Source organism: Colletotrichum jinshuiense, chromosome 7, assembly GCF_051148585.1.
Source record: "Colletotrichum jinshuiense chromosome 7, complete sequence".
Taxonomy (NCBI): domain Eukaryota; kingdom Fungi; phylum Ascomycota; class Sordariomycetes; order Glomerellales; family Glomerellaceae; genus Colletotrichum; species Colletotrichum jinshuiense.
Genome location: NC_139314.1, coordinates 166,305 through 181,359, shown reverse-complemented (window position 1 = coordinate 181,359; position 15,055 = coordinate 166,305). Strand labels below are relative to the sequence as shown.

General features: G+C 49.9%; 4 protein-coding genes across 4 annotated transcripts; 2 read left to right on the top strand and 2 right to left on the bottom strand.

The window, feature by feature from the left end:
* Positions 1–132: 132 nt before the first annotated feature.
* Positions 133–1,536, bottom strand: EsH8_VII_000052 (uncharacterized protein; the record flags this gene model as incomplete). The annotated part of the gene is made up of 2 exons (XM_083270185.1): positions 133–950; positions 1,020–1,536. 2 exons carry the CDS (start codon positions 1,534–1,536, stop codon positions 133–135), a joined length of 1,335 nt encoding a protein of 444 aa, XP_083127742.1.
* Positions 1,537–5,073: 3,537 nt separating this feature from the next.
* Positions 5,074–6,780, bottom strand: EsH8_VII_000051 (uncharacterized protein; the record flags this gene model as incomplete). The annotated part of the gene is made up of 3 exons (XM_083270184.1): positions 5,074–5,904; positions 5,975–6,493; positions 6,565–6,780. The coding sequence occupies 3 exons, from the start codon at positions 6,778–6,780 to the stop codon at positions 5,074–5,076; spliced, it is 1,566 nt and encodes a 521-aa protein (XP_083127741.1).
* Positions 6,781–7,545: 765 nt separating this feature from the next.
* Positions 7,546–9,439, top strand: EsH8_VII_000050 (uncharacterized protein; the record flags this gene model as incomplete). Its single annotated transcript, XM_083270183.1, has 6 exons — positions 7,546–7,812; positions 7,862–8,042; positions 8,092–8,291; positions 8,343–8,479; positions 8,541–8,979; positions 9,041–9,439. 6 exons carry the CDS (start codon positions 7,546–7,548, stop codon positions 9,437–9,439), a joined length of 1,623 nt encoding a protein of 540 aa, XP_083127740.1.
* A 2,287-nt stretch (positions 9,440–11,726) lies between these two features.
* Positions 11,727–14,132, top strand: EsH8_VII_000049 (Zn(II)2Cys6 transcription factor; the record flags this gene model as incomplete). Its single annotated transcript, XM_083270182.1, has 6 exons — positions 11,727–11,880; positions 12,164–12,738; positions 12,798–13,108; positions 13,179–13,496; positions 13,548–13,746; positions 13,806–14,132. The coding sequence occupies 6 exons, from the start codon at positions 11,727–11,729 to the stop codon at positions 14,130–14,132; spliced, it is 1,884 nt and encodes a 627-aa protein (XP_083127739.1).
* Between the last annotated feature and the right edge of the window lie 923 nt (positions 14,133–15,055).

The following is a 15,055-nucleotide window of genomic DNA, read 5'->3' as shown; positions in this document are numbered from 1 at the left end:
TGAAGGGAAGTTATAACAGCGCTGCTCCACAGTCACTATGTTCTGGATTAACTGCATAGTGTGCTATGAAATACACACTTCGAGCTTTCCTTTCCACGAAGCCAATCCACTTAAAAATATTACGACTAACTTTCAAGCATATAAATAACGGTCAAATTCTCTCTTTGCTTGGAGAATCATACCCCTCCACTCGTACAAAACAATTTTGTCCATACGATCTTGTGTATCCTTGATGAATCTTTCATGGTCTCTGCCTACTTCGTGGTTGAGCCACTTGAAGACTTCACCTTGACGGCGGCTGTTTTCAACAACCCATCGCGAGCGTCCTCGACGAACCGAATCGTATGACTTGAAGGCTGCGGCCAGAGCACTGTGCTTGCTAATTTCGCCGTGTTTGGTAGTGACTTCTTCTCCGGCGCGCTCCAGAAGGGTCACGAGCACCAGAGCATCCTCAACCCCCATACCCGCACCAATGCCAAAGTGCGGAGTTGATGCGTGAGCAGCGTCTCCAGCGAGGACGATGCCATCATAAGCGTAGGTGGATACGGGGTGGTCAAACGTGTCGAACAGTGCCCAGCGATTGAGCTCGTCTGGTAACAGCTCAATCAAAGTTTTCACACTAGGACCAAACTCAGAGAAGGCCTTTAGCACATCCTTCTTGCTTCCTGGGGCCGTAAGTTTGTTGCTGTTGTGCCAACCAGCAGAATCACGAACGAAACCAGCGAAGTTAAGATATCTGTCGCCAGCCACAGGATACGTCACAATATTGGCACCTTGGCCCAAGTATACTATGGGGGTTTCCGAAGCGGCACCCAGTGCTGCAGCGGCTTGTTTCATATCCAGGAGGCCGCGATATACGCTCTCATTGGCGTAATGGGCGAAAGCGGCGGGGTTGTCTTCACCAACGACAATTTGACGAACCCGAGATTTGACACCGTCACAACCAATTACTGGTAGTCGAGGAAAATGACCATGTTAGCGATCAACCTTTTTTTCCAAAACAAACTTGAGTGACATACCAGCATCCGCCTCTGCACTGGTGTCATCAGAGAAACGAATCAGATATCTCTTTTCTGCGCCAGGTGAAATTGATACAAGCCGCTTTCCCAGCTTGATCTGCTCGGATGGGCAGAGACTAACAAGCTCACTCAAAAACTGGGCGCGGTGGCAAGTAAATATGTCGCACCCATCGCGTTTCAGAAGTTCCATGTCGAATAGTCGTTCTTTGGGACGTTGGCCGATATCATCATGGCTGAAGCCATCAATATAAACCATATCTTTAGACTTCGTCGCAATTGTTAAGAAGCTTTTGGGGATGCGAGAATCTATGACGTTCATGCATTCCACGACATGGGACGGAAGGCCCAAGCCAGCACCGATCTCTTTGAGCTCAAAAGCTTGCTCATAAACTGTGACGGGGACGTCTCGGCTTGCAAGGCCTATTGCGACTTGAAGGCCGATGATACCTGCACCTATTACAGCCACGTCGAATGGTGGGTCAGAATTGGTGCCGGTGGCTTGTTGTTCAGTGATCATAGCCGCGGTTGGCTATGTTGGCAAAAAATTGACGTCGAGTGGGAGTATGAAGAATTGATGAACCAAATACCAGAAGCATACTATTCCCAGCAGGATATTTATACCCAGAAATAAAGTAAGTGGAAATTGACGCAGGCCCTTCTGTAGACTTGAATTATGGTTCTGCAATGCAGCCAAGGGCGCAGGTTCTCCTTAAAAGACCGCCTTAGGATCCAGCGACGGAGTTCGGTGCTGAATAGCCGCCGGCCGAGATCAGGACGTTCTCGGCCGGCGAGACTGGTTTCATGAGTACCGAAAGTATCCGCCTCCTAAAGTCAATTGCACCAGATAGGCGGCGGGCGCTGCAGCGCCGCTCCGGCTGACACTCACAAGTTGAGAGCCAGCCCCCCTGGCGAAGCGTCTACCAACAAGCCTTTGACCCTGAATAAGTCTGCGCAAATCCTTTCCGTGACTGTTCGCGTTGCTGTGTGGATGAGGTCGTCTTCTTTCCCCCGTTTGTGTGTCCATAACCATGCCGGCTCCAAAAGTGTGCTGTACACCTCTGTGTTGCTTATTCCACCATATTGTTGCTATCTAAAGTGGTATCGAATCGGCAAGGCCGGATCGTCGACAAAATTGTTTGTCACGACGTGTATCTGGTTTGGGAACGCACTTAGCTCGTTCTCTTATACCGGGGTGGTAATACGCTCTCCGTGCCAAAACGACGATCATGTCTGCAATGCCTTGCCAATCCACTCTGGCTACGTCCCATGAACCGCGAGTGAACGTCTAGTTCCCCTGGAGTAGTTCCAATAAGCCTTGGAAGCTTGGCCATTCCGGACTTTAGGCTGGTGATGTTGACCGGATACCAAAGAGCGCTCACCATCCATCCAAAGTTTAATCACGCTCTTCCTGCGCAAATTCCATCATATCATAGTGACACAGCCTGCGCTCACTTAAACAAATCAATCAATGCCCGATCTAGCCAATCAAAGAAGTCGCAATACATCACTTCGAACCCAATCTCCATCCTAATAGCGTCATTAAGTCCCCAGAACCTGAGCAGAGCGCAAGGATCTCTCCCAGAGTTCCACTCGTCAAAGGGAAGGGCATATACAAAGGACCGCAGCAACAAATCTTACGTGTATAATATGCCCATTTCCGTCTTAGCACCTGATATGCTATCGATGCAGAGCAGTTTCAGGTCTCGGTTTGTGCGGTACGTGTGAAGGTATCCCCGATTTGGCTTGACATAGCAACAAGCAGAGAAATTCCGCTAGGCAAGAATTAGCTAACTAAAACAGAGGTGGTCCGATGTCGATCCTTGAGTCACAACAGATCTGGTGTGCTGAAAGTTTAGGCTAAAACTTAAGCTTCGCGGAGATCCAGTTAGGGAAATCCGCCCTCGCAGGGATGGTTTGCAACTCTGCCAGGAAGCATTTCCAGTTCCTTGTGATTACTAGTTTACTTGTTAGAAACCTTGCCAGTGAGGGATGTCGGGTCTGCCCAGATCCGCCCGGCGATGTTGAAGGTGTCAAGACATATGCCGAAGTTTGATCGGTCCACCCGCCGGACGCAAGCTTTCTCCCACGGATCAATATGGGTACTCCAGCAGAGGTTCTTATAGACGAACCGGATGACAGGATCCTGACAAAGACCAAGGTCCGCAACGTTCTGAAGGTCTCCGACGATAACATCATGGTCGGATGTCACTTTATCCTCTGGGAGGAAGTTGGCAGGGATCTAAATTGTGCTCACATCGAGTTCCTTGGCTAGCAGGAACCAGACGTTGTCGAGTTCTTCGATCCCCCGGTGATGCTCCTCGCGGTCAAGAGGACCCTCGTAGAAAGAGAAGGGCTGCAAACTCAGGATGAACAGGTCATGGGATGCGCAGAGCTGGCGTACATGTCGAGCCGCAAGGGCTGAATCATGATTGTCTGGCTCACCGATCTTTCCAGATAATTGCCTAGCGAAGGCATCCAAGTCCTCATAAAATGTTTCAATTCCAACATATCCGTACTTGCCCACCAGGACGATCTTATCCCGAATGTTTAGGCTAGTTGTCCATCAAAAACATCAAAAACATACAACACCAGGTATTCGCTGGTCGTCACCGACCCAACTACTAATCCGGCCCTCATTGGCTTATCTATGGGAGAGCGGACGGGATCCCGAGTTTTCCAATGGGTATGGTCGTATGTGAAGACTACGGTGAGAAAGAGAGCTTTTACTGGCTGCTGCCAAGCTGTTCGGCACCAGGGAGAGCAGCAATTGGGCCAACCCAACATTGATCAGAAAACCTCGGACGCTTAGGACAGTCTCCAAGAACATTTCCGACCCACCTCAGCAACGTGAAAAGAAATAATAACAAGCAGAGTAAATCCCCAAGGTTGTTTCATCTTATGAACCACTAGGGCATATGGCTTGCCGCCCTTCCGCTGTCTATCGTGGTTGGTAATCCTGAAGTTGAATCACCATGGCTTTGGTAACTCAGACCCATAAGTGCCTTGGTACTGGCGCTTGACGTCTGCTAGCCACCTGATCATGGGATTTGATAGTAGTTCCACAAGTACATTTCTCGCGCAATGGTTCGGGGTATATGTGCACCGTGGGGTGCTGGTAGCCGATGGCTAGTCAAAAACCTGCCATTAGGACTCTCCCATCAAAGTATTCAAATCGACGTATTTGTCCATCGAGATTGTATAGGACACACAGGTACTGTGCAAAATTTATGGGCAATATATTCGTTGACGGCTTCTAGCTACTCTGGCCGTGGAGCAGGTACGTTGCCACACCATCGTGAAATAATAGATTATCAAGAACACAAGCCGGCTGTTTCGGATAACGATTATCTAATTCCTCTAGCCCTGCACACCCCTAAACCAGTAGTAGAATCTTGTGTAGGCGGTTTACTTATCAATTCCATGTTCGATCGTTGCCGGCAGTTAGGATCGTAGGGCTGTTCTGGATGTCGTTGCTAGTCATCATGGAGGTAACACTTTTTCTCAGGGGGACCCGGATGAGTGTGTTCAAAGATTGGTCGGAAGATGGGAAATCATAGGGCCTGTGATACATGATATATCCCACCGCTCGGTTACTAGAAGAGTCGCTCGATCAGGGCGACGCGGGAGAGGCCGTGAGAGCTTGGTGGTGGAGCTCTGGAGATGGACTTGGTCGGGATTTCTCGCTTATTGTAACATTGATGGGGTCTCTGAGACCGCTTCGAGGTTAAGGCTGGAGAGCTTATCAGATCTGGCGTCTGGAAGTGAGCAGCATATGCTGTTGCGGAGGGTTGGTAACCTTTTCGTCCATCGGAAATCACGTTTCTAGAGGGACACTCGATTGATTGTGTCAAGTCCGTACCACTCGTCTATACAAGACATTTTCTGTCTTCAAGTCATAGGACAGCCGAGGGTAAGACATATAGAACGTACTGACAAATCACCTCATTATATCTTAGTTATAGAAAATCACCACCATCTGTGTATTCGCTGTAAAAGAACATATGGAACAAATCAACCTGACTTAACCCCCTAACTATAGGAAAGTAACTTGTAGCTAGTAAGCATAACGGAAATGCTTGTTCTCGATGTCGGTCTTGTCCATGAATCCGGCTCGAATGCCCTCATCGTCGGCTTCGCCATCAACAACATCCCTAACACCGTAAATGCGGTCGCGTCTCTTGTTCTCCCACTTGCAGTAGAAAGCAAAGACGAGGAACATAATCATGGTTCCGGAGGTAAATGACAGAAGGGCTGTGATTCCAGTGAAGTACCGCGGAGCCTCGTCGGCCTTGAAGAAGTTGGTGCCTGCGACGTTGCCACACGCCCATACGACGAACCAAAGACCGTTCACGAAAGAGCGCTTAGTGTGGCCGGCGAAATTTGCTGCGAGCAGACTGTAGCACGCGGCTGCTCCGATGGCAAAGACGTAGAGGATCCAGGTGGATCCAACAAGCCTCCACTGGTGCTCCAAGGACGTCAAGCGGATGCCTAAGAATCCTGCGAATGGAATAGAGAGGGTAACGACGGCGACATAGCATCTGGCGTTGATGTAACGAGAGGCCACCCATCCAGAAATAGGTAGGACGACAAACTCGATGATACCGGTGGGGAGCTGCAGGAGTGTCGCGTTGATGCCGGAGAAGCCGTACCCCTTGAGGAGTGCCGAGCCGAAGTAGCCAAGACCGCCGCTGCCGACGCCGTTGCAAAAGCCGCAGATGCAGAGGATGTAGACTTTCGGGTCCAAGAAAGCTTCTTGGATCTGCCTCCACTTGAAGGCCTTGTCTTTGATGCCGATCATGTTTTGCGACACTCGATCGACGGCCACAAGCTTCTCTCTTTCGTTGAGCCAGCGGGCGTTCATGGGAGAATCTGGGACGATGTAGAGCTAGAAGGCGAAAGTCAGTAAGGGAGATTCCCTGTATATAAGTAGAACGCAAAAATGGAAGAAAACTCACGAATAGAATCGACCATATGAGGTTCGCACCACCAATCACCAAGAATATCAGCTGCCATGAAGTGATGCTGGTACTGTGCACGTGTCCAAAACCGAAAGCAATCAAAGATCCTCCTGCAGTAGCCAGCCCGTTCATAGCAATGAACAGAACCAGACGCAAGGAAAGCTCTTGGCGCGTGAAAAACATGGAGCAGATCATCATGTAAGCAGGCGTCATGTTGCTTTCAGCCATGCCCAGGATGAACCTTAGCGCAAAAATGCCTCCAAAGTTCCTTGCTGCTGCGCAACACATGAGAAGCGCTCCCCACACACCAATCATGATACCTGTGTATTTTGCAACTGGTAGACGCTGAAGCAGCATACTAGCTGGAATATACCAGATGATGTTGCCGTAGGCGAAAGCGGATGCCACAGTCGAGTACTGCTGACCTTCCAACCCAAGGTCGGGAATCAGGGTGTATGCAGCAGCATAGTTCAAGGACAGTTTGTCCAAGAATTGAAAGACGAACGAAGTCATGAGCTGAGATAGATTTAGTCAGTCTCGGATTGAACACTCGATACTCAGGAGGGGGAGGAGTGACCACGGCTCACCATTGGCATCAGGATCCTGTCCATTTTCATCTTGACCCTTCGCCGTTCTCCTTCGAGATCATCGGAGTCAAGGTTTCGGGCTTCCGCATACGCGGCGGCACCAATGTCCTTAGCATTGGCCATCATGTCAAGTTTGGGATCCGAAAAAGGGGCATCGTCAGGACCGGCACGGGGCTCGATGACCGCCATCTCCTTTGTTTCGTTGGCATGAGACATGCTGGTGATATTGAAAGTAGGTGTTGACTGGAACAATGTGTCTAGTCTGAGTCAAATCATCGTACCAGAGTCGGAAGCATTGAGGTTAGATATTAATACGCCTGAGGAGTTGCGCCTTATCATCGATCGACGGAAAGTCAGGAGCACGTAGAGTGAGCTATCTGCTATCGTATGCAGATTCCCCAGAAATCCACATTGCCTGATAGGGGGTGGGTCGGGTCTTGAAGAGCGGAAGCTGGGGCTAGTTCGGGGAATTGATGGGCGGTATCTATCGGGCAAGATGTAAAGTTTCTTAGTCGTGAAACTAATACCGCGAGCCAGTCAGATCCATGGATCTCGCACGAGTTGTTCCAGTATCTTGCAGGGTTTGATAGCTGAGCATTGATTGCGATATCAGAGCTAGCAGCCCGATGAACTCCGCCGTTGGAGAGATTGCACTTTCATCTGAGAACCTATCAGCTCAACCTAAAGACTCCAAAGCCGATAATGTCCGACGTAGAGCAGAGAGATCGGAAAACACGGCATTCATCGGACATCATAATCCTGTCTGTTACACGCGAATGTCACTGCAACTCCGACAGATGCTGATAGTCGAAGAGTACCGTGGATTTCATTAAAGTCGTGACCACATCTGTAGCCAAGTAAGATAGAACATGCTTAAACTCATCATATTGCAGTGTATTCTTTGCGGCGGAGGCATCTCCAAGCTATCTTTTTCACTCCCTTCATTTGAGCTCGAAGCCAAACAGGCACTCATCATAAATCATGCGTCTCGGATCCCCGATAGCCAGAGCGCTCGCCCTGCGCGATGACTCGCTTGCCAAGATCTCACCACCGCTGAAGCTCGAAAATCTGCCGGATCCACTTCCATCAAACGTCTGCGAAATCCGGCATCTAGTACTTGAACCGGAGGAGATAGAGATTACGTCTCTCGACGCGGACGAGATTTTGGCGGCAATCAGGTCCAAGAAATACTTATGCGTCACTGTCACGAAAGCGTTCCTCCGTGCCGCGGCACTGGCTCAAGTTCTGGTAAGACGCCCATGCGTTCTTGATATGGATATTGTTCTCATTGATGCAGACGAATTGCATCACTGAGTTGCTTCCTGAAATGGCTTTGGAGCGAGCAGCCCTTCTTGACGCTATACCAGAGCCACTTGGCCCGCTTCATGGCTTGCCCATCTCTATCAAAGAGCATCACGGCATGTTTGGGCGAATGAAAACGTGTGGTATGGTCGCCTACATTGATGCAGAGACTGTAAGTTTCGGAGCGTGTTCTATCTGCAACTGCAGCTGATGCCTTCAAGTCAGGAGTAAGCGGTGTCAATGATGTCCTCTGGGCCGCTGGAGCTGTGTTCTACGCACGAACTACAATGCCGCAGACCGGTATGCATCTGGAGACATCCTCCAACATCTACGGAACAACGCTCAATCCCCGCAATCTGTCCTTGACTCCAGGCGGGAGCTCGGGTGGCGAAGCCGCTCTCGTATCGTTCCGAGGAAGCGTCTTGGTAAGAGCTCTATTCCATGTCACCAATCCTGTTGCAAAAGTTCCTAATTAGTCCGTCTGGAAGGGTGTTGGAGGAGATAGTGGCGGATCGATTAGAGCTCCAGCTGGATGCACTGGCATATATGGGTTCAAGCCTTCCACGGGTCGGCTCAGTCGTGGTGGCGCAAGAGCTGTTCCTGGCGGCGACGGGTAAGTAGCTTTTCGTCCGTGGTATCGATTGTGGTCTACCAGTCATCTAATACCTCCGCAGGATTGTTGGAGCTCATGGACCAATGTGTACCTCTCGCTCTGCGTTGTCCTTGTTCATGAGCACATACTGCAATGCCGAGCCGTGGCAGAAAGATACCTCACTCGTTCCGTTGCCCTGGAGGGAAGTCAAGCTTCCCAGAAAACTTAAGATTGGAGTCATGTGGAACGATGGAATTGTCATGCCTCATCCTCCCGTTCGTCGAGCTCTTGAAGAAGTGGCCAGCGCCCTTCGTGCGCATGGAGACCAATTCGAAGTAGTCCAGTGGATCCCTCTTAACCACTCAAGGGCCTATGAGATCAGCATGGGCTTGTACTTTGAAGACGGAGGGAAAGCGATCAAAAAGGTCCTCGAAGATGGCGGTGAAGAGCCACGTCCTTTGACGCAGTGGATCTTCGACAATGAGCTTGTTAAAGACAAGACGAAGGAAGAAGTGTGGGCAGTAAGTTTACCTCAGGAAATCATCCTCCAAGAGAACCCCATGCTAAACTTGGCCGTACTAGTTGAAAGCCGAGAGGAATGAATACCGCCAGCAGTACAATGATCACTGGCTGGCAACTGCCGCCCCTGATGGCCATGCCGTCGATGCAATCCTCAGTCCCGTGAGCCCGGGTGCCGCGGCCCCCCATGGCACGAGCACATACTGGCCATACACAAGCCAGTGGAATCTGCTGGAATACCCTGCTGTTTGTTTCCCCGTCACTACTGTTGACCCTGCGAAGGATGTCAAAGACTTCGGGTACGTGCCGAAGAACCCTCGCGACAAGTACCAGCATGACCAGTACGACCCAAAGATATACGCGGACGCTCCGATTGGTCTTCAGATCATCACTCGAAAGTTTGAGGACGAAAAGTGTCTGGCAATCTTGGAAGCGATAGAGAAGGCAATGGGGAGAGAGTAACGCTAGAGAACGCTCCCGCTCTTCCGCCTCGTGGAATCGTATAGGCTAGGTTGCAGCCCAATTTTGAACGCTGTTAAGTACTAGCCTCCAATACGGCCGTACCTGAATGACTCTGAGTGACTAGGCTCCAAGCCTCCTATACCGAAGTTTTCAGGTCGTCGGCCGTGGCGTATGCATCTTCTCAATGAAGTTCCCCTAATTAGATTCTGTCGTGGCAGGTTGCGATATGTGGCGACTTCTGTGAAATTGGCGATAATGTCTGATGGAAGCTCAGTACTCGACTGTGAAAACAAGGTTACTGCTAGACTCACGATTGCAGTAATTCCTGGTCCTTGGATCCCTAACGCACATCTCGTTGTAGCCAGCCCATATGTATCCGCCAAGAAGCTGGGGAACGATGTTGTCGACTCGCTGCTCTGCATAAGCTTAAAATACCCGAATCATGGTTAACCATGGGTACCCATAGTGGGGGTTCGGTGTTTATAGGTAAACTATAAGCGCGGTATATAGTTGCGTGGGTACCGTAGATCGTGTAAACCATAGGGATGGGTAGAACAAAGAACTATAGGGATGGTTTATAGTCATATATTAACAATAATTAATTATAATAATCTTTCTTTAAATTCCTAAAATTCATTAAATACTAAATAACACTTTAAGTATATATCTTAACCTGAAATAGACATTCCTCTTTAGGTTTCTTACAAATAAGCTATACTGTTTAAAATTAATGGAGTTTTAATATTTTTACTTGTAGTTGTTATAGTTAAAAAACTTTTTACCTATTAGTTACACCTATAACCCTACAAACCATACATACTAAAAGTACCCACCTACCCACACTACGCAACAACCCATATAGGTAACCATTTCAAACCATGGTTTGAATGGTTTGAACCACAGGTAGTTATCCATGGGTATTTTTAAGCCTATCTCTGCACATTCGGACGACACAGATCTGAACCAATTCGCCAACAAAGATGAGCAGTCCGCTGTGCAGACTTGGTCGGTTGCGGTGACATTGTTGAGTGATGAGCGGTATTGAAGCCTGGCCATCTCTTGGATGTAGGGATGACAGTCCTCAATGCTTGTAGTTAGGAAGCGGATGCAGCTGAAGCCGCGTGTGGCATCGATATCATCTTCGTTCGTTGTATATAGCGAAACTCCGCTGGGAGACGACAACGCTGCTCAACAGGCAAAGCACTTCATAGATTAGAGCTCTATCCATGCTACAAGCGCGTCGTTCTGGTGTGTTGTTGGAATATGTGGTATTGTGGGAGGCACTGCAACAGATCGGATGTTATCGCCAGAGTAGAAGATGGCGATGAGCTGACAGTCCCGAGATCTGGAATCTTCTCGCGCTCTGTTTTTGAATTGACTTAAGACTGCAAAAGGGCCTATAGTGTAATCACTGACCTGACTTCTTCAACAGTTATCGTGACGAAACAAGATGGTTATGATACATCTCAACCCAGAGGTATTCTGGCAGGCGTGCTCCAAGTCGCAATGCTCTTCCTTTCGTCTTGATGATGCTGCTGGATACCTCAGCACTGCCATTCAGAGCTGGAGCGTATGGCGCTGGTGCTTCGATCCTGATATGGAGCTCGTGGAGGAATGCAAATGTGTTTCCGCTGTGCCTGAGGATCTCATTGTCTCATTCGACGATTCTCGGTGCAAGTCGATATTGTGCGTCGAGGACACCAAAGAGGTCATTGAGGGCTGAGACCACGGTTCCTGTCCTTCTCTCCGAGAAACAGTAATCCCAGATCATTCCAGACCAGCGATCGGTAACAAGCATTATGCAATTATGCATGCAGCACAGTGTCTAGCTCAGCATATGCTCAGCATCAACATAATACATACTAGAATCCTAAGCCTAACTAACACCTAACTCTAACCAAGACCACTATAAACCCTGTCTAACTAACCTTAAGGTGTATCAACTGAGTATGCATAAAACTGATGCATAGAGTTTTCATATTTCACAGTGTAACAACTTAAGACCCTGTACCGATGGAAATGTATCTACACATTTCCCGAAGTTTACCCATTATCCCCCCACCAACTTTTGGTTCACCGTTCTAAGCAGGGGACCGCCTAGTTCCCATTCCGGTCCGAAACAAGTCCCGAAGATGTCCGACGCGGTACTAAATACGGGTCTCTGTCTTTCTTCGGTCGGACGACTTCGGCCGCTTTCCTCCTCACAGTACCAGTAGCAGCCGTTGGATATTACACCTCCGACAGAAAATCCTTGTTCACCCATGATCCCATGGCAAGAGTCCGAAAAATGGAAAGGAATTCCGAGCCCTCACCACGATCAGCTCAAAAAACACCAGGCCTGTCGCGGCCGAGGAAGACAAAGGCGTGTCAACGGTGCCGGACGAGGAAGCAAAGGTGTGAAGGCCCACCAAACTGCCAAAACTGTGCTTCGGCCAATGAAGGTCAGTGATGCAAAACAATTCTTGTGAGGCCTCGAGCTCTATCCTTGTTTCCCTCACATTGCTTAAGAACGACATGATGCAGGTTGTCAGGCCTCTAAATCATTAGAATCGGCCGACAGCTAAACAATACGGAGGGCATGGCCCAAGCCGCTATAGTTCGGGTGCATTCAAGAAAAGCATTGGAGTCATGTCTGTGAAATACATGTTTTCGTTGAGGGCGGCTTACCCGGCCATATTTTCCAAGCATCATTTTGTGAATTAAGATCGTGCTGACTCCGCGCAGAATGTATTCCCGCTGAGCGCGAGCGCATGGCCCTGTACTCAGTCCACTACATCGAATCACTTGAAGCACGCATCTCAGATCTTCAGCATGGAGCAACACTGGCAACTCCCGGGATGTCACTTGATCAGCCGATAGATGGTCCCTCTCGACATCTTGGCGATACCCAGATCACCAACGGGTTTTCCAATCCACGAAGTGGTTCTGATCAGCTGGAAATGACATTCATGGCCCCTCTAGAAAACTCGAACAACATCATCTACGGTTTGGACATGCTACAATCAGACGACAACCTGTTCTCCGTCAGCGACGTGGCAAATCACGACACAAGTGCGAACTCGGTCGCGCACAGCGATCCGGCCATGCCAATACACGTCCTGGGCCAGGGGTCTGCTCCAACGTTTGCAGAAGTGTCCATTCACGAAGGTGCCGTGTTTTTCCAGGTCTATTTCGAAACCATTCATCCGCGCTATCCCTTTCTGGACGTGGAAGAATGCAGCCGAGGGTATCAAGACTGGAGGACGGGTGACATCTTCCTGTCAAGCACTGATGCCTGGAGATCTTACCTCGTCAAAATGGTACGTGAAGCAGTCTCTTCCTCTTTCCCAACCGAGAGCCCTATCTAACGTCAGCACAGATCTTCGCCGTCGGCTCCCTTTTGCGTCAGGCAACGCTCGACGGCTCCACGCGACAGCAGCATCACAACCTGATGCTCCAAGCGCAGGCCGACCAGACCATACTGACGGATCACTCGTACAAGCCTCTAGTTCGCCTCCAAGCAATGCTCCTGTACGCCATCCACGCGATGCACGGCGAAAGCACTCCCCGACTGGGACACATCATTGGTGTGGCCATGCGTTTCGCAGTAATGAAGGGATTCCACCGTCTTGTGCATGACGGAGCTGCCGAGACTGCAATGACCATCAAAGCTTGGTGGTGCATCTACATGTAAGCTTGCATGATGCTCCACGCCTTGACACCAAAGCATCGTCCTGCTCTTCTTCTGACAGTATGCAAGGCTAGATAAAGTGGTCGCTATCACTCTCGGCATTCCTCCCTACCCCCCCGAAGAATGGATCACGACGCCCGCATATGTTAACGGACTCGAGCCTCGATACATCATGCCTTGGTCATCAGATGTGCCCGGCGCGATTACAGGCTCAACGTATAATTTCAACCTTAGCTATTACGCCCATATGTGTCGCATACGGCAAATTCATTCCAAAATTTTGTCTGCCACGCAAACGATGGCCCCCGAAGCCAGAGCAGAGTTCATCAAAGACACTCGAGCTGCAATTGATCAGTGGTCACAGGATGGCCAGATGTACGGATATGGGTAGGTTGGGGCTTTTCGGTGGCAAGAGGATGCACGCTGACATTCCTCCAGTCGTGTCAACACCAAAGGATACGCAAGTTCACTAGGGCTGAGCCACGTCGCGGCCATCTCGCGGGTGATTCTTTACAGACTGGACCCTGCCGATATCGACTCGCCATACATCGACGACAAACTCCAGGCTTGCTGTGACTTCGCCGGAATATTCCGAGCGCTACAGAAGAAGCGCCAGATCCCGAAGCACTGGGGCGATGTACGTGCTGCCTTAAGCCGGTTTTTTTGACTGCAAGTATGCTGCTGACATCCCACCAGATGCTGTTCACCTTCCAAGTCGGCGTGACAATGATCTATATCGTCTACCGTCGGGCCGTCCCGATTCCCAAGAACGCCGACCGCGCCATTCGCGAAGTCGCCTCGAGTCTCGCGATATTCGCTGATCGGTCGGAAAAGGCCGACGTCTACCGTGACTGCCTGGACGTGTTGGCCAACGGCATCTCGAGATCCTGCACACCTGGGACAATCGATGACGAGTCCCGGAGGGAAATTTCTGGCATGGTCCAGCAGATCATCGAGAGTGGCACCGCGCCCGACATTGCTTCGATGCTGTCGGAGATGAGCCAGGTTCCGGGTGATGGCTGAGGTACCTGACACGCGGGGGCTTTTCGATGTCATGGCGGGATTGTACGCCTACCAAGCCGCGTTTCAGAACCAAGCTTTCTTGTCTTATGCGCTGTCGGCAGCCGGGTCTGGTTGATTGGAGAGGTGTCGCTTCCAAGAGGAGTGACGCCCCTAGCGACACGGTCTTTCTGGCAGCCGTTCTGGGTCTGCCAGAAGGGGTAAGACTGTCGAGGGATCGATCCCGAGAGGCTCGCGATGTATTACAAACGAAGGACTAGTGGAAACCAGGCAAATAGAGCAGAAGGGACTAAAAACGTGAAAAACAAAGTGTAAGCTAGGTATGAGCAAAGTTATACCTTGAAGGGTGAACCCTTCCAGGAGGTTCTGCCGAGTATCTATCTATTTACACAGCGGTCATGTGTTTCATTACATGCCCTATGCCAAGCCTGGTCGACTTGTTCGAAAAGACGTTGACACCTGTCAACGGCAACGTACAACCGTCGATATCTCGGCGACAAAAGATGGCGGTGGCACTGGGGTGGGAATTAAACAAATATAATGTATGCCTAATCCTGTGCTTTTAACACGGCCCTTGCATCCTGAATAATCGCTTTCTACGCAGTCAGCATGCGTCGCGTGGCAGCCTAGCGTTGTTCGTTCCTGTAACTCTACTTGAGTAAATGCAATGCCAGAGCCGAAGACATCAAACCCTTGTGACTGGAGGGTTGGAGTCTGCAGCTCTGGACTACTGACGTTTAGACTGAGAATGCTAGACTTCCCTTGGACCATGAAAAGGTATACTAATCAGTGTCTCTGTCAGCAGAGAGTATCATTCGATCAGGTCATTTGCTGAACTCTGACCCCCTATCGGGACAGAGAGTGAGCATTGACCAATTCTGCTGGCACATCCCGTCTCATGGTCGAAGGGACGGGCGATTTACTTC